This window comes from Molossus molossus, unplaced genomic scaffold (assembly GCF_014108415.1).
Source record: "Molossus molossus isolate mMolMol1 unplaced genomic scaffold, mMolMol1.p scaffold_m16_p_4, whole genome shotgun sequence".
NCBI classification, from domain to species: Eukaryota; Metazoa; Chordata; class Mammalia; order Chiroptera; family Molossidae; genus Molossus; species Molossus molossus.
The window spans coordinates 26,828,377-26,847,181 of record NW_023425377.1 but is presented as its reverse complement, the minus strand read 5'-3'; the positions used below and the strand labels follow the sequence as shown (position 1 = coordinate 26,847,181).

Below are 18,805 nucleotides of genomic sequence, written 5' to 3'. Positions count from 1 at the left end.
TTCTTATTGGGTTGTCTTCTTTCTGAATGAGTTGTAAGAATTTTTCCCATTTTTTTTTAAATCTCCTTTTCTTCTTCCTTCTTCCCTCTGTCACTCTGGATCTGTTTCTTTTTTTTTTTATCCTCACCCGAGGATATTTTTCCATTTTTTGTACAGATAGAGTGGGAGGGAGAGAGAGGAAGAGAGAGAGAGAGAGAGAGAGAAACATCGACGTGAAGGGACACATCGAGTGGCTGCCACCCGCACGACCAACCAGGGCCGGGGACAAACTGCAACCGAAGTACGTGCCCTTAGCGGGAACCGAACCCGGGTCTCTCCGGACCACAGGCCGACGCTCTAACCGCTGAGCCAAACTGGCCAGGGCTGGATCTGTTTCTTTCTCCCATGGTGCCTCTGTGTCACTTTCTCTCCCCCTCAGAGCCATCCACTATTTCCCCCTCTCCCCCGGGCTCCTTCTCTACTCATGTTCTCCCTTCCCCTCCCAGACACCTCAGAACCTGAGAATCTATCTTCCCGTTCCCTCCCCATTCCATATTAGAAATAATTCCACCACGAGCCCACCAATTTCAGTGCTGGCCAGGTTCCACATACCGAAGAGGAGGACATACCCCTCTCCAGGCCTGGAGAAGGAGAGAGAGCCCAGTGCAATGGAGGGGCGGCTTTGCAGCCCGGCCTCTCCCCCCTCCCTAAAGATGGACAGTGTTTATGGACAGAAGGACTTTTTACTCAAACATAACATTGGAAAGTCATGGTGTTAAGTGAAGTTCATGCTGCTTAATCAGTGTTCAACAGTCTCTACAAACAAGATTAGAGGTTTGCATAACGAGGCTCTCCCTTGGCACAGCTCCCAAGCCTGGCAGGGATTTGCCTCGCCTGGTCACGGGAAAGGAGCTGCCGAGCTCAAAGCCGGCTCCTTTGCATCTCTGCTTGAGGGAACTGGTGTGATAATATCTGACCGCAAAGATCAGAACACCTTGTGCAGTGTTAGAGAGACTCAGATATATGACCATGGAACACTTTGTTTTTTTAAGAGCTTTATTGAGATAGAATTCACATACCATACAGTTCATGCATTCAAGGTATACAATTCAGTGGGATTTTTTTATATATCCACAGATATATACCACCATTACTACCACAATTTTACAATTTCATTACTGCAATGAGAAACCCTGTACCCTTTGATTATCACCCCCATATATATGTTCCCAGCCCCTAGAAACCTCTAATCTTTCTACTTCTGTAGTCTTGCCTAGTCTTGACATTTCATACAAATGGAATTATGTAATGTAGTCTTTTTGTATCTGGCTTCTTTTAAGGTTTTCAAGGTTTACCCATGTTCCAGTATGTATCCATACTTCCATTTTTATGGCTGAATAATATTCCATTGTATGGATATACCACATTCTGTATATCCATTCATCAGTCGATGGACATTTGGGTTATTGCCACCATTTGGCTATTATGAATAATGTTGCTGTCATGTTTGTGTACAAATTTTGTGTGGACCTTGGGTATGTACTAGGAGAGGACTTGCTGAGTAATATAGTAATTCTGTTTAACCATTTGAGGAACTGCAGACTGTTCTAAAGGGGCTACATCATTTGGCATTCCCATCAGCACTATATGAGTTTCAGTTTCTCTGTGTTATCACCAACACTTGTTATTATCTGACTGGAATGATTTCTTATTCTATAACTAGATTCTTATAATATCACAAATACATACACAACCACACATACATTTATAAAACCATCAACCCAGACACACACAAAATTATAGTCATACATACATGCATACACCTCTAAAGTTCACACACAGGCACACAGAATCCCAGATAGACATTTACAATCATATATACAACCATACATACACATAATCATTACACACAGCATGTGTGCATATCCATTTATAGACCCACATGTATGAACATCTTCAGACATACAATATACCAATGCCATCACACATCTACACACAATTGTCATGGGTCCTGAACAAACATACACACTTGCACAGAGAGCCAGAGACACAAGCACTAGTAATGCATTCACACCTGCCCAAACACTCAGACACAACTATACTTGCACCCCCAAAACAGTCCTAAAAAGCACACACATACAGTGACCATTATTTATGGTGGGTAACTGAAGACAGACTGAATGTATTTACTCCAGATGGAGTAAAATTCTCCATGGAGATGGATCGAGTTCTGTCAGGCCTTGAGGTACTGGGTAAGAAAGCTTTTCATTTGTTGTTTAAGCTATAACAATATATTGAGCACATATATACAGTGATGAACGAGACACAGTCCCTGCCCTCATGGAACTTAGAGTGGAGGGATGTTTGGTGAACAAGGAAACAGTCCCAGTCTGTGATATGTGCCAAGATGGAAATAAGTAAGGCAGTAGGTTAGATAATAGGCGAGGTCCCAGGAGAGCAGATAGTTTGCAGAAGCTTATAGCTTTGTTGCTCCCTCTTCCGTCCGGGAAAAGTGAAAAAGATTCAAATTCAGCTTCCATAAGTCACTGGATAACCTTGGGGCTGGGGGGAGGGGGGGACCTAGACTTCCTGGGTTTTTGTTTTTTTGTTAATCCTCACCCAAGGATATTTTTTCCATTGATTTTTTTAGAGATAGTGGAAGGGGGGCAAGGAGGAAGAGAGAGAGAGAGACATCAATGTGAGAGAGACACATCGTTTGGTTGCCTCCCACAAGCACCCTGACCAGGGTCAGGGATTGAACATGCAACCCTTTGGTGCATGGGCCAACACTCTAACCACTGAGCAACACCAGCCAGGACTAAACTACATGGTTTTACATTTTCTTTCATACTAGTTGGGTGACCTTTCTTTCTCTCAGTTTCTCATCCAAACATGGGGACAACAGTACCTTTATAGAGATTAAATTTGCTTGTAAAGCACTTCAAACTGCCTGGCAAGCGTTAAGGTCTCGATCAGTATTGGCATCGTATCATTTTCCGGGAGCAGGTTTGCACAGAGGAGGTGTGCACGCTGGGAGACGGTAGGGAGGGCCGGAGGGCCGGCTCGGAGTCTGGCAGTGCCGTCGACTGTAAACGTGCCCTGTCTTCACCCTCTGCCTTCGCTGAGCAGTCTTTTGGAATATAGTCTTGGCATGACACCCCCACCCCCGCAGGAGTAAACCAATCTGTCCCCGCCCTGCGCTTCCCACAGCCACAAACCACAGAGACGGCCCATGACGGGTGGCCCTGGGCATGGCTCTTGCTTTCCAGCTGTGTCTGGGCTCTCTGTGCAGCTCTGCTGTGGGCCTGGCTCATGGCACTCACTGGTTCAGCTTGGCTGTCTTTTCTGTCTGTGTAGGTCAGCATGTATCACGCCACACCTGCCTCCCCAGGACATTCCACGGCCATCGTCAGTCTGCCCGGCTCCCACTCAGCTAACATGTGAGTAAAAAGCTCTGCCCTCCACCCCTGGTCCCGGCACAGAGGCGTCATCTTTGCCATCCTCTGCCATTGAGCATCACCACACCCAAATCAGCCCATTCAGAGAGACAACAGCTCCCCCCACCCTTCAAATTTGCCAATGGAAATAATGGTGAAAAATACAAATTAGCAAAGCACATCATCCCAGCTCATTATTTTACAAAGTAGAAAGAGACTGGAAGGTTATATACCAAAACATTGCCGGGGAATTGTGTATTGAGCAATTTCTATTGTCTTCCTTTAGATTCAAAATGTTGGGTTATAAATAGATGTTCCTTTAGTAATGAGTGAAAAATAAATTCGGCATTTTCTAGGGGCAGGGGGACTTGCAGATGAGAACACTCCACCCCCCCTCCCCCCAAGCCCATTTCATAAAACCCTCCAATGTCTCACAGTTCTTAGAATCTAGAAGAACTTGCTAAGGTCTAACCTGAGGGCCATATACTGGTAACCCCCGAATCTGGCACGCCAAGTGGGTTATTTTGTTTTTTTGTTGTTTTTTTATAGATATTTTTTCTTTATTGATTTTAGAGAGAGATAAAGAGGGAGGGAGAGAGAGATGGAAACATTGATGAGAGAGAACATCATTTGGTCACCTCCTGCATGCCCCTCACTGGGGATCAGGCCCACAACCTGGGCATGTGCCCCAACCGGGAATCAAACTGGCAACCTCTTGGTACATGGGTCGACACTCAACCACTGAGCCACACCAGCCTGGCCAAGTGGGTTATTTTGCAATGCCTGTGGTCAGCCAGGTATTCTCACCTCCACCGCCTCACTATTCCCCAGTGTCTTCACCCCCATCTCATACCTGGATGTGACCTGCCTGACCCCAGTGTGGGCTTCAGAGAGGGAAGTCACTGCTCCAACCCGAGGACATTTTGGCCATATGCCCTTTCCCCTCCATCCCACCATGCAGCCTGCATTCCCCTGTGCGCCAAAGAACCAGAGTTAACCCCGTCCCCCTTCCCAATGCCCCCTTCCCTGCCTATATTAAGCTAGGTTCTAGGCCATTCCTGGGGGGCAAACAGGTCTCTACTGTCAGGAGAGGCTTCCAGCCGTGTTCTCGGGTAACCCCCCGAGCAGCGTGAGCAAGCACCCTCGGTAGAGCCGACACGTCTGGGGTGCAACCGGCTCTGCCAGATTCCTGGTCAGTTCCCTTCTCCCCTGTAGGCCAGTGTCCCCACTGTCAAATGCTGATGCGGCCTAAATTAGTGACTTGCTGCTGTGTGGCATTCTACGGAGTGGGGGGACCTGAAGAGGGCAGATATCGGGGCCACCCCTGAACTGTTTCAACCAGTTTCTGCTACTGCTATCTGCCCTACATACTGAGGTTTTGATTTTAACAGGTTGTGACTGCTGACCACTGGGTGAAGGTTCTGTCCCCCTTCGCCCTTGCTGCTTCCCTGCCCTCCCCTCGGGGTGTGCACCTTCGTCCTTCACCAGTTCCCTGTCCCCCCAGGTTTGTGGCCCTGCACTCCTACTCAGCCCACGGACCCGATGAGCTGGACCTGCAGAAGGGGGAAGGCATCAGGGTCCTGGGGAAGTACCAGGACGGCTGGCTCAAGGGCATCTCCTTGGTCACCGGGAGAGTTGGCATCTTCCCCAACAACTACGTCATCCCCATTTTCAGGTGGGTCCCCTCCACCCCCAGGCGGCAGGGTGTCAGGTCATCTAGGCCGGGCCCTCTGTGGGTTGAATTCCTGAAGGATTTGATGCTCTTTTGGAGTGTGGGCCAAGAAACAGCCTTTGCTTTAGTACCCTCCTAATGCTTTAATTTAAATTTAAATTACGTCTGTGTGTGTGTGTGTGTGTGTCCAAAAGAGTTGTGTTTTCCTAGGTCATCACAGTTCACAAGCACGCTCACATTCTTTAACTCATTGGCTATGGCCAAGGTAGACATTATTTTACAGATGAGGACACTGATGTAGAGTTGAGCAACCTGCCCAAGAACTAGATTTCAGGTTTTCTATACAAACCCCCCAAATCCCCCTTCATATCCTCTACCTCGACACCGCATCTAGTGGCAGAAGGGGGAAATGGGATGGTCACATGGCCACCCAGAGTACCTCAGGAACCTTCCCGGGATGCTGGGCCATCAGCAGTGTTTCCGTGAACTGAGACCACTCACTTCCTGTCCAGCCACACCCCAGGTCCAATGTTAGTTTACCCCGCAGGTCTTCTTTCCAAACAGATTTCCCGCCCTTTGCCATTCTCTGGCAGACCTGTTGATTTCACAGGCCCACAGTTCACCTAGCTACCTCCTACCACAACCACAATGCACACAAACCCCCGAACTACCCATGACACCTCCTACGTTTGTCACCCCCCACCCCAGCCCAGGCAAAGCCTGTCACAAGGCAGTGAGGCCCTCACCACGTCCAGTGCTGTCTTTGTGACATACCAGAGGGTCACAAGCCAAGGAAAGTGATCATCACATTGTACTCTCTGGGGGTCACTCCTGGAGTCATGTGTTCAGTTCGGGGACCTTCATGTAGATGAGGCACTGAATCCGGAGGAGGGCAGCGAGTACGGTGAGGAGATACAACCACATCGCAGAAGAAACCGATAAGCTGGGGTTATTGTATGAAACGTTAGAAAGAAGGGTCCGAGGGACCGCCATTGACTGTAGAGTGGAAGGAGATGTGTTCCACGTGGGGCGGGAAGGCAGGGGCTACATCTCAGAGGTTTGGGTTCAGTAAAAGGCTGCACCTCAGGCCAGCTGGTGAGGTGGTGGACTCCCTTCCTGGGAAGAGTACAGGCAGAGTCTGGGTTCCCATAGGTCCAGGCTTGTGTACAAAGATTTGGCAGAAAGTCGGAGCAGAAGATCATAGTTATTCCCTTCAATGGAAGGTTCCGGAATTCTGTTAAAAAGCTGCAAAGACTCCAAAAGCAAACTAAGTGTGTCTGTAGCTGATGCTTTCATTTATTCAACATATGTTTATTGAGAACTGACGTGCCGGTCACCTTTCTAGACACTGGAGAAACACCAGTGAACAAAATGCACAAAACCCCGGGACAACATGCACATAGCACACGGGAGATTACATCCTAGTGGGACAGACAGACAAAACAAGATCTCTGAGTCATGCATGGGGTGTGTTCATGCTAAGGGCTAAGGAGAAAAATCAGAAAAGGGGGACAGAATTTGTATGGGGGTGATTAAAGTTCTGACAGGTTGGTCAGGGATGGCCTTACTGAGAAGTGAGGAGGAGGAACGAAGGAAATGAGGTGAGCCGTGGCGATCTCTGAAGGAAGTGTATTCCAGGCCAAAGGAACGGCAAGTTCCTGAACAAAGGCCCTGGGGTAGGCGTGTGCCTGACATGAAGGCCAGCAAGCCTGGATTAAAGCCAGTGAGGGGTAGGTTAGGAAGAGATGAGGTCAGAATGGTAACAGAGGCTCAGATCACAGAGGATTTCCTAGGTCATGGATGTGACTTTAACCCTGTTGCAGGGTTTTGAGCAGAAGAATGACACAATCTAACTTAAACTTGAACTAGAATCCCTCGTTGCTGGTTTGAGAATAAACCATTGAGAGGAAACGCTGGAGGCACAGAGACAAGCTAAGGGAATATTGTCATAATCCTGGGGAGAATGAGCCAGGGCATGAGCTATTGAGGGAGGGGGACCTGATTAGATCCTGGCTGTACTCTGCAGGTAGAGACAACCAGGTTTTCTGACAGATCACATATCGGGTTGAAAGAATAGAGGGTTCGAGGTGAGTCCAAGTTCTGTGCCTTGAGTCGCTGGAAGATAGAAGTTGCCTTGTACTGTGAAGGACGTGAAAAACCAAAACAGGAGCAGGTTTGGGGGGACGGGGAGGGAAGCAAAAGCTTTGCTTGCAGCAGTTTAAGTCTCGATGCCTGTTAGTAATCCCAGTAAAGATGTCAGTTAAGTATACAAGTCTAGCATTTAGGAAAGAGGTCCGGCCCTGGCCAGTTTGGCTCAGTGGTTAGATCGTCAGCCCGCGGACCAGAGAGTCCAGCGTTCAGTTCCCACTAAGGGCACGTACCTCAGTTGCAGTTTGTCCCCGGCCCCCGTTGGGGTCGTGTGGGTGGCAGCCACTCAGTGGGTCTCTCTCACGTCGATGTTTCTCTCTCTTTCTTCCTCCTTCTCTCCCTCCCGCTCTATTTGAAAATAAGTGCAGGAAAAAAAATGGCCCTGGGTGAGGATAAAGAAAAAGAAAAGAAAAGAAAGAGGCCCAGGTTTGAGATGGATTTAAGGCCCTAACTCGGGGTGAGATCACCATGGTGAGATGTAGTGGAGGAAGGGCAGTGAGCCAGGAGCTGAAACCTTCCAGGAATGAAGGAGAGACCTCGGAGAGATGATGATTGCAACACGATGGTAGCGTCGGACCACACAAGCCGAAGCTGGGAGGCATGGAGGAGGGTGGGAGAATGGTCTAGAAGTGACCATGGAGGACACCTACCCTAACTCAGTTTCCTCCATGGCATCTAACAGGAGCTCTCTAATCAGCCATGCCTAATAAGTGGAACCATATAATTTCTCATCCAAACTAGGACACTTCTGAGATGAGAGAGGGCCAATCTTAATACAGCAGGTGTAAACAGACTCTCCTGGGAAAACCCAGACCTGTGGTCGCCCAAGAAAGCATGTAGGATTCCACTGAGTGTATTCAAGGCTTCGGCTCCCCTTCCTCTCCTCCTTGGCTGTTCTCCTATTGGGTCCTGAGCACCTAGACCCATGCCCTCCAGTGTGGCCGCACGTCAGACGGTTGACAGTTTCAACACCAGACTGCCGTTGAGTCCATCACCCACCCCCAGCTCACAGACATCTGCACCTATGCGTATATTGAGGTGCTACTTATGTTGACAGGTGTTTTTGCTCCTAGAGAACCAGCATTTCCAAGGAGAACAACTCCCTGTCACAGTATATTCTCCTGAGGGCTTTTAGGTGACAGAGGATCAATGCTTTCCGTGTGTGTACATCTTACCTGATGGCCTCTCACACAGAGAAAGTTCCCGTCCCCACTAATCCCGGACGTGGATGGCATGTGTCCAGTTTGTTTGTCGGGAGGCAGCTCACCCTGTTCTTATTCACCTTTTTCTCTACGGGAGGTTGAGTCCCTCCCTTCTTAGAGCTGAATGAGGCTGTCCTTTGTCAGCTGGGTTTCTGCTGCTTGACACAGGCCGTGTTGGAACTGAGTGGGTTGGACACTTTGGTCCCCTCACCCCCGTGGCTCTCTGTCTGCAGAGACAGCTCTGCACAGGCACCAGCCTCTCTGGGGTACACGGCAGCCTTTTCTAAACACCAGGGCTCGAAGGTGAGGCGCCCCGAGCAATTGAACCATGGCTCTCATTAGCATCACCCCGAATGAACTGAGCCAGCCAGAGTTTGGGGACTAACTATGGGTAGACCAGAGTTGACCAATATGCCAGGGCTTTGGTTTGAGATTCACCAAGTGAGCTGTTTACTACCAGGGAAGGAAAGGCTGCTGAGCCATCCAGAGCTCCAGCCCTCTCGGCTAGATGGTGATGCCGACAACCTGTCCCATGTTGAGTGCAAGGAAATCTCTGCCACCATGACATACTTCCCCGTTCCTGGAGGAACCTATTAGCTCAGGTTGCACAGAACATCTATCACGTTCTCATACAAACCCCTTCTCTCTCTCTCTTTTTTTTTTACTATATATTTTTAATTTTTTTTTCTTATTGATTTTTAGAGAGAGAGGAAGGAGAGGGAGAGAGGGATAGAAACGTCAATGAGAGAGAACATCGATTTGCTGCCTCCTGCATGCCCCCCACTGGGGATCAGGCCCATAAGCTGGGCGTGAGCCCTGACCGGGAATCGAACCGGTGACCTTTTGGTGTGTGGGCTGATGCTCAACCACTGAGCCACACCGGCTGGACACAAACCCCTTCTCAATAGCACCAACGTCCCTTTGGGTGTCCTTTTTTGTGCATAGTCTTGGTGGGAGGCGGACGTTTCCTCCCTTATCAGAGGCTGAGGAAATTAACTCCTCCTCCTCAACCCTTCACCACAGCTAAGTGACAGGCTCAGTCAGTGTGACACTCCCTCCTGGGACTTGAAAACCTGAACAAGGGAGGAAAGAATGTGGGCAACGCTGAAGACCATTCATGGCAAGAACACAAACAGTAGCATCTGATCAGACCCCTCCCGCCTCAGGTCCTCAGCAGCCTCCGTTGGACTTGTTTCCAAGCCTTGTCCACACCCTCTTGTCCCTCCCAGCAATTCCCTTCTGCCCAGCTAGCCAAGATACTTCTCTTTCCCACAAACTTCACCCGACATGTATCCTCCCGGTGACTCAAGAGCCAGCGCTCATCTTCCTTTAACTTTCTACACAAAACCCCATAGAAATAATCAAGATCGGAGCTCCACCTCACCAGGCGGCTGCTGCCAGTGATGAGCAAGGTAGCGCTGTTATCTGTAATGCCCCTTTCAAACACGGGGCAACTTCTCAAGTGCTCACGGCACAGACAGACAAGGGGACACGGGGACCTGCACACTCAGCGCAGCACAATGGAGCCAATCAGAGGCAACGCACGCTCCTTGCGCTCCAGCCCACAATGCCTCTGTCTCTCCACCTAGAAAACCAGCATCATGATGTCTGCAGGTCTGGGGTGTCCTGAGGATTCATGAATATATGTGAGCAAAGTGCTTTGATGTCAGAGAGAAGTGCAGAGCTTTTGCCAGAGGACATAGAGTGACTCCGGGTCAGATGAAGGACTTGAGATTTGGGGGTTTCTGGAATCGACCTGGTGCTGAGCTGGAGAAATGAGCTCGCACCTCTGTCTGTAACCAGTTGTTCAAAAACAGGGCTGGTAGAATAAAGCTAGCGTGGGCCTCATAAACTGTATCTTGTCCTGGCTGCTGCTGCTGCTGCCGGAAACAGTTCTGGAACCATTCTCTCCTGTTTTCAACCCATTTTGCAGCAGCCAGCACCTTACAGTCAGGCAGGTGCAGACTCTGCCAAGGAAGCCTGTACTGGGGGTCTCTCCACTGCCCAGCCCTCGCCTCCAGTGTAGTCTGCACTCTTCCAGGGGGGTGGCCTGCTCCCCTTTGCTGGCTGCATCACCAGGGACCAGAGGCAGGTTGATGGCTGTGGACAAAGTTCCCTGGCGTCAACTCCTGGCGCATCAGGCTGCACATCTGTCTTGGGCAGGTCGGCACATTGCACAATGCCTTATTCGTCTTTGTACAACCCTGCCTGGCTTGTTATTAAATGACATATCACTTTTTAAAGCAAACGGAGGAAAATAAGAAAAAATTACCTAAAGAGAAACCTGGAGGCATTGACAGGCAGGAAACCAGGAGGGAGGGCATCTCTGCGCCGGGGGCCATGGGCAAGTTGGTTATTCCCAGGTAATTAGCCGAGGTCATTTCATCAACAGAGTGACAAGGTGATGGATGGACTGCTTAGTAGAGGCTGTCACATTGGGGTAGGACTGGTACAAGGGCAAGAAAGGCATGTAGATTGACAGCCATTCCCCATGGGGCTCAGGGACTTGCAGGCTGGGAACAATGGACAAGGGGTTGCTTGCTGTTTTACAGAACTTTACTAGCATTAGAAATCAGATCCCAAGAGAGAAGAATTAGGGCCCGACCGAGGCATGTAGGGCCTACTCACTGCTTTAACTCGTTTCTTTCAAGCAGCATGCAGGGTTTTCCTTGCTACCAAATGATGAATGCTCTGACTAGCCAGAAGGTAGTGTTGCTGAGTGGTAAGAGCCCAGGTGATGAGCTCAGTGGTACAGCAGAGAGCCAGCCCAGACCTGGGTTCAAAAGCCTAGTAGTTTCTTGGGCAAGTACCTGTAAATCTCCAGTTTTTCCATCTATAAAATAGCAGCACTCATAGTAACCTACCTCGAAAGGCTGTTGGGAAGAACCCATGAGACCATGTAGGCAAAGCACTGGCATGCAGTAAGCGCTCAATGTGTGCTGGCCTGAATGACTGGCTCCAGGGCAGAGAGCACCACGGCAGCCATTCGGCAAACATTTATTAATAATTAAGATCTGCAGAGCACGTAAGTCATATAAAATCCCTGCCTTCGAAGAGTTGAGAATCGAGTGGAGAAGTCCCTGAATGAACAAGGAATCACCACTGCAAAGCGAGGTGAACTCATCACAGACCATGTATGAGACCCTCGCTCCCCTGCGGCACACCCACAGTTAGCAAGCCGTAGCGATGAGGCCTCCTTAGCTGGCTGACATGTGGTCGACGAAAAGCGTATTTATGGGTAGGAAGAGGGTAAGGAACAGCCACATCTGGTGTATGGTTGGGAGCTGATGCTTTTTTAACATAGGACTTGTCACTGACCATTTGCTTTCTCTATTTCTTTTGAAAAAATTTTTCACACACAGAAAGACATCTAGTTTTCTAGATTCCCGGAGCCCTGGTCTCTACGCCACATGGACGTTATCGACCGCTTCTGTGTCCTCCCAAGGCAGCATTTCAGAAGGTGATCCCCGACAAAGCCGCCCCTTCAAGTCTGTCTTTGTACCCACGGCCATCGTCAACCCCGTGAGGAGCACAGCCAGCCTGGGGACCTCAGGACAGAACTCTCTTCGGAAAGGACGGGGCAGCATGAGAAAGAGTAAGTGGTGGCAGAGAGGTACGTGCCTAGAGCTAAGTGATTCTGCTTTAAAACAAGCCTCTGTGAAGGTTTTTTTTTTTTTACGATTCCCAAATAGCTGTTTTGCTGGATGAAGAGTGACCAACTCAAGGTCACTCTCTTCCGGTCACTTCACACATGCATGTTAACTGGGATGTTGGCAGCCCATAGTGCCAACCTATAATTCGAATGCAGCCAAGGTGGGTGGGTGCTGGCTCTTTCTAAGAGGGAACAACCAAAGCCCTTGCTGGACCAGTGCTTAGACTGTGTTCCAGGGAACCCCTCAGGGGTGCCAAAAGGAAAACAAGGGGAGGAAGCCGGGGAGAGAGGAAAAGAAAGTGGAGAAGTCAGTGCTAAGAGCCCCTGAATCCCACTTTGTTATTTAACTGATACACGCATGAGGTTAAAAAGAAAAGTTACACTGTACAAAAGTAAGTCTCCTTCATATTCTTAACCTCCAGTTTCAAGTTCCCTTCCATGTGCATATGTGCTTTCCAGTCATCCTCCCACACTGCTCTGCACCTTGCTTTCATTCTGCGTGTACCAGCCGCCTGCACACGTGGCGGCAGGATACAGCTCTCCCTTAAAAGCCATGTAGCAGCACAGTGTGTTTTTATCTCCGAACACACTGAACTTCTACATAAGACCTCATTTTCCGGGATTTTATAAAATGTTTGAAACCCGTTGGTCTGCAAAACAGCAAGATTCTGTATTTATTTATACGCCTCTCTAGAAGAAGACAACGAGCCAAGCAAAGTAGAGTAGATTCATTCTGTGTCCTCTGACTTCAACTGGGCTCTGCTATCTTAAAAAATGATTCAGGGTGAAGATATAATAAGACTAGTCTGGGCGAAAGGGTAACATGTGGGACGGTGTGCTATGCAGAAAGATGTCCCAGGAAATTCAGTGCCTTAGCTCCACCCACTCCCAGGCTTCCCTCGGTTACGTGCTAGACCTACACGCCTGCCTCTCAGTTCTACACCACTGTCCTCCCGCCTCCTCCCTCCAGGACCTTCCTCCACCTTATTCTCCGCCCCCACATACATAAATAATTAATCCCACCATTGCAGCCTTGGGCAAGTTACTGACCTCTTCAGTCTTCAGTTTTCTCATTTGTAAAATGGAAAGAAAAACAGTACCAACCTCATCAGGGTTATTGTATGGATTTCATAAGATAGTCTTTCATAAGACTGATGGCGCAGCGCCTGGCCTGTAACAAGCTCTCGAGAAATATTAGCTCTGACTCCAGTATTATCATTTTATTAGTATCATCACTGCTGCTGCCACTAGGCAGCTCTCCTTCGCTCCCTCCAGAGCGGGAGCCCACTGAGACTCAGCCGTGACCACTGATGCCCAGCAGCGCCTCCCACTGGCAGCTGCTCACACTCCCTTTCCCAGCTCCCTCCTTTCCCAGGGTACATCTCGATTGGCTTGGGGCTGTGACTGTTTGCATTGTACGCACGAGTAATAAGAAAGCATTCGCTCTCTTGGAAGTCAGGAACAAACAAAATAAATAAATAAATAAGGCATAAAATCAATTTTTCACACGCTTCCAGGAGCCTGAGGCCACGTCTGCCCAGTGCCGCTCTGACTTCCCAGATCCCAGAGGCTTTTTCTCTCTCTCCTTTCCCAAGGTGAGGCTGGTCAAACTAACAGTCTCCCCAGAGCAAGGAGACATGACAGCAGGAATGACCTCACAGGGCTGACGGGGGGAATAAATGTCTACGTGCAAAGGTCAGATTGTAAACGGCGTCTGGCTTGCCTGCAGCGGCTGAGAAGGCCGATAGTGAGTGGTGAGCACCCTGCTATTCATGTCCACATCCGGCTTCATGGAGAGCCACCACGGAGCATGGCCTTGACGTGGGCCCCTGTGCTGAACACAAATGACTGACACACAGGTGTCCTCCCTGACTGGACACCACCTGCGGCCCTGATGCTGGGAGGTCCTTGTGGAGAGATGGCCACAGGGCTCTCGGGCTGTCTCTGCCACCTGCCCAAATGCAGTGAGCTCCCGATTACTCCCCGAATCCCTCCAGGGCTATTCCCAACAGATGAGGATCTCCTGTGTCCAGAGGATGTGAGGGGAAGGAAGGACTTCCTTTTACTAAAGGGGACCATCTCCATTAACCAAAAAAAAAAAAAAAAATGAGCTTAGGGGAAGGGAAAGACAAACTCCTGGACTTCACATGTTTAGTGTTTGCTATTTTTTACCCACAAATAATGATATCTAACAAACATGGGCCATTTATTAGGTCCTAGGCACTGTCCTAACACTTTGCAAGCATCACAAAATGTAACCCTCACACCAGCCCTCTGGGGTGCTGTTATTAGCTCCGGTTTACAAATGAGGGGACTGAGGTGCAGGGAGGTGAGGTGACTGACTTGCCCCAGGCTCCCTGGGGGTAGCTCTCATGGGACTTTAGAAGGCTCGTCCCCACACACCCCAACACTGGAGTAGCCTTTCCAGACCTGCTTCCATCTGGGGGCGCCCCTGCCTGGCACACACGCTCTTCAGTATCCCACTGCCCTCCTCCCCCCCACCCCAGATGAAAGCCCGTCCCACCACCATACAGTGGAAGCTTTTGTGAGAATTGTCTTCCAGGAGCTGGTCCTCTCCCCTCTTCTCCCTCTCTCCCTGCCTCCCATCCCTCTCCCTTGACTCGCTCTGCTGTTCCTCAGTTTCTCTTCTCTGTTTCTTTTGTTCTCTGTCTTTGGTTTCCTCTTTGATCTGCACGCCTCTGTGTTTGCTTCTCACTGTGAAGCTGGCTCTAGGTCTTTCTTCACTCTCCATCTTCAAGGTCTGGAGGGAGAGAGCAGGAGTGTGTGTGTGTGTGAGAGAGAGAGAGAGAAAGAGAGAGAGAGAGAAAATGGAAGTAACATACCTTCCCACACCCGGCCCCACATCCAGCTAGCCAGTTATTTACTGCCAGCACCAGCTAACGGCACTAAAAAAAGAATAAGGTCACCTTTGAAAGACCCTGAGAGAATGAGCGTGCAGCCAAATTGAGAAAGCCCTGAACTATTCTGGGATATCAGGACACACTGCGAACCCAGCCCCAACCCGCCCCGCCCTGTGGCCACGCCCCCTGCTGACACCTCCATCACGTGATTCCCCAGATGGATCGCTGCAGAGACCCGTGCAGTCGGGCATCCCCACCCTGGTGGTGGGCTCCCTCAGACGCAGCCCCACCATGGTCGTTCGGCCTCAGCAGTTCCAGTTCCACCAGCCACAGGTGGCCCCCAACTCACCCCTGACGGTGGTGGCGGAGATGGGCCCCAAGCCGACGCCCACGGGGGAGCCTGCCCTCACGTGCCTCAGCAGGGGCAGCGACACCAGGATCCACTCGGCTGCCAGCTCCATCATCATGGAAGGCAAGGAAATCCCCATCAAGAGTGAGCCTCCACCCAAGCCGCCTGCATCTGCCCCCCCATCGATCCTGGTGAAACCAGAAAACTCCAGAAATGGCAGCGAAAAGGTAGGAGTGAGCTGACCTTGGGCTGGGGGACATGACTCTTCAGACCCCTGACATGACCCAGTGTCCCAGCTCCTGAGATTGAGTCTTAGTGGACAAGGGACCTAAATTATAGACTCAGAAGAGCCGTCACTGGCCGCCTGCACACCCTCGCATCCGTGCTGGGTGTGCTGCTCAACCTTTCGGCTTCCCAGAGAGTTCAAACATACTCCCGTCTGGCCCAAGGAGGCTCAGAAAGAACATGGCTTCGGCCTCAGACAAATCCGCATTCGAATCCCAGCTCTGCAACTTGCTAGCTGGTGACTTTGGCCAAAACACGCCACCTTTCTGAGACTTTTTCCCCGCCTAATCTGTAGAACAGCAGTGAGGATAGTAATGGCCTCGTAGGATTGGACTGGAGATTAAGTAAAATAAAATGGGGACAGTGCTTTCAGAGGGCTTGATACTTAATCGCCCATGGTATAGGAGAAGGTCACACTGAATTATGACAACTCCAACTACTGTCACTGACCTCTGTGGCAGAGGTCAGATCTGCTAACTTCTACTTCAGGGCTTTTCCCACTGCAAGGCATACGAGATTTTGTAAAATGCTTATGTTCTCAACCACATCCGTGAAGCAGGAAGGGAGGTAGGTGGAGGAAGTCACATTAAGGACAAAAACAGCATCACCACCACCGCCACACATTCCCCCTTAACCGGAAAGGGGATGTTACACACTTATTGCCCTTTGTTACACACTTTTAGAATGATAATGCCCTGGCAGGCACTGTGCTGAGTACATCCCATGTTCTATCTCATTTAATCTTGACAACAACCCTGCGAAAGGTATTATTATTGTCACCCCCACTTTAAAATGAGGAAGTGGAGGCTTAGGGAGTTAAGGCACGTCACCCAAAGGCTCCCAGCTGGCACACAGACGTGTCCAGAGTGGAAGCCATATCTAATACAAAACGCATGCTCTTGACACTCAGCTGGAAGCTTCCAGAGAGAGGCATTTGGAACAAGCCAGTGTTGACTGATGGAAACGTCGAGACCTTTACTCTGAATTATAGTTCTCAAATAATTCAAAACTTTCCAGGCCCCAGTTGCCCGTTCTCCCAAGCTATTAGACACAGCCTTCAAACTATAAGCATCCAGTAAGTGCCAGTTCTCGGCTAGATATGGTCAAGGTCTAAAGTATGAAGAAACTTGGAATCTCAGTGGGGGACGTTAAGACCAAATTTCATGGAAAAAAGAAATCATTCCTAAGCAACTCCACAGAACACCTTATTAAGCCTGAGAGGGACTGACTGAAGCCAATACCCACGGGCCAGGCAGGTAGATGACAGACTAGGAGGAGTGGGGGAAGGAGGGGCGAGCCTGTGCCAACAGGAGACACACCTCCCACTCGAGAGGGACTGATAATCGGCTCCAGCCAGTTGATGCTGAAATAGGGCCCAGGCCCAGCCTGCCAGATCTCTGATTTTTCAAAGGGACATGCGAAAGACTGATTATAATATGCCCTCTCCCAATCTTTGGGTTGGCAACTAAAATGCTCAAACATCCTGCGGATTAAATTCAGCCCCCAGGTGTCCAGTTGCAAAGTGCTCTGAGGACTTGCCGGGCCCTAATGGAGCTAAGGGGGATCCGCAGGGGAGGCCTCAGGAAGCCGTAGCCTTGAGATAGGCCTTCATGGCAGCGGAGAGGAGACGGGGAAGGTGAACTGACACTTTCTAGAAGAAATCACACCCTCTGGCCTCAGGCCCTTTCATGGGTAGGCCTGCCAGTTTCTTCCACACAATTCCCAATCGTTCTTCAGTTCTCAATTTAAATAGCTCTGCCTCTAGGAAGCCTTCCCTGACTACCCTCCTCAGAGCAGTTTCACACTGTCCTGCATTCAGCATCTATAGTCACCCCCAACACCCCCGTTTTGTTCATTCTTGGATCCACAGCTCCTCACAGAGTGCACGATGCTCAGTAGACACACTTATTTCCTGAATGAATGAGGCTTACAGGTAGGAACCAGTGTGGAGACACAGTCCCAGGGGACAACGGCACAGCCCCCACCTCACCTGGGTCCCTTTGCTCTTCTTTCTCTTGCAGCAAGTCAAGACCGTGAGATTTCAGAATTATAGCCCTCCTCCCACCAAACACACCACCTCTGGAAAGCCTGAACAGCCAGCCACCCCTAAGGGATCCCACCCTGAAGCTGCCCCCTTGGGCCCAGAGATGACCACCCTCTTCGCCCACCGAAGCGGCTGCCATTCCGGACAGCAGACCGACCCCCGGAGGAAGCCAACTTTCGGCAAGACCGTGACCCCAATGTCCACTGCCTCAGCCACACAGAGCGTGTTTCCCAGCAAATGAATCAACAGGTGGCTTTTCCTAGACCCCAAAGAGGTGAATTGCTTTTAAATACAGTCTGCCTCCACTGAGGGTGTCCTGCCATTCTGTGGGTACTTGAGCCTGGGTCCTTGTTCTGCCCATTTTACTTCCAGGAAAGGAAAGGTGGGAGCAGGGACTCCTGCCCTGCGTGGGAGGAGAGGCTGGGTGGCCTCCAAAACAAGAATCCGATAGCAAGGCCCACTGCTCGGACCAGAGAGTGGGAGACCGTCCTGCCCACCCTGTTCCCAGCCTGGAGTGTGTGCCCTCTTGTCCTGCGTTCTATGTAGAATTTCTATGGTGTCCTAAAAGGGGCTTCATCCAGGGGTGTCACCGTGGGGGATGTTGGCATTACTCCTTCGACCTCGCCACCATGTGCTCGGCATGGGGCCTGTGCTCTGGCCATTGGTAGCCGCGTATCTTTTCCCTCCAAAGAGTCACAATCCTGGCGGCCAAGGGGAAATTTCCGGGAAGGGTGTGAGATGGATACTTGAAACATTCTGGAACCCTCTAAAACCAAAGGCCTTGCTCCGAACAAGGTCAGAGAGAACGCCGACTACCCAGCATCGAAAGATTATCCCACTTGCAGCTTCCCCACGCGTACTCTCGCGAGAGGCAGGAGCAGGAAGCCGCGGGTGGGGTGCTGTGGACGGCTCATCCTGGCCCCGCAGTCGCTTACTCTCGCGAGAGGCAGGAGCAGGAAGCCGCGGGTGGGGTGCTGTGGACGCTCATCCTGGCCCCGCAGTCGCTTACTCTCGCGAGAGGCAGGAGCAGGAAGCCGCGGGTGGGGTGCTGTGGACGCTCATCCTGGCCCCGCAGTGCCACTCGCCCGAGCCTGCGGCTTCCAGAGCTTGTCGGGAGGGGCCTGGGTTCGCATAGACGTTCCGTTCGCACTGCAGCGATCTTGACTCCCTGACTCC

At 50.5% G+C, this 18,805-nt stretch overlaps 1 protein-coding gene across 1 annotated transcript in view; it reads left to right on the top strand.

Moving 5' to 3' along the window:
• SH3RF2 (SH3 domain containing ring finger 2) overlaps positions 1 to 18,805 on the top strand; it is a 122,719-nt gene that overhangs the window by 88,506 nt on the left and 15,408 nt on the right. Inside the window, exons 6-10 of the mRNA XM_036241975.1 lie at positions 3,337 to 3,419; positions 4,921 to 5,091; positions 11,801 to 12,033; positions 15,169 to 15,527; positions 17,607 to 17,903. Coding sequence (XP_036097868.1) covers positions 3,337 to 3,419; positions 4,921 to 5,091; positions 11,801 to 12,033; positions 15,169 to 15,527; positions 17,607 to 17,870 — 1,110 coding nt within the window. The 3' untranslated portion in view covers positions 17,871 to 17,903. The remainder of the gene's footprint in view (positions 1 to 3,336; positions 3,420 to 4,920; positions 5,092 to 11,800; positions 12,034 to 15,168; positions 15,528 to 17,606; positions 17,904 to 18,805) is intronic.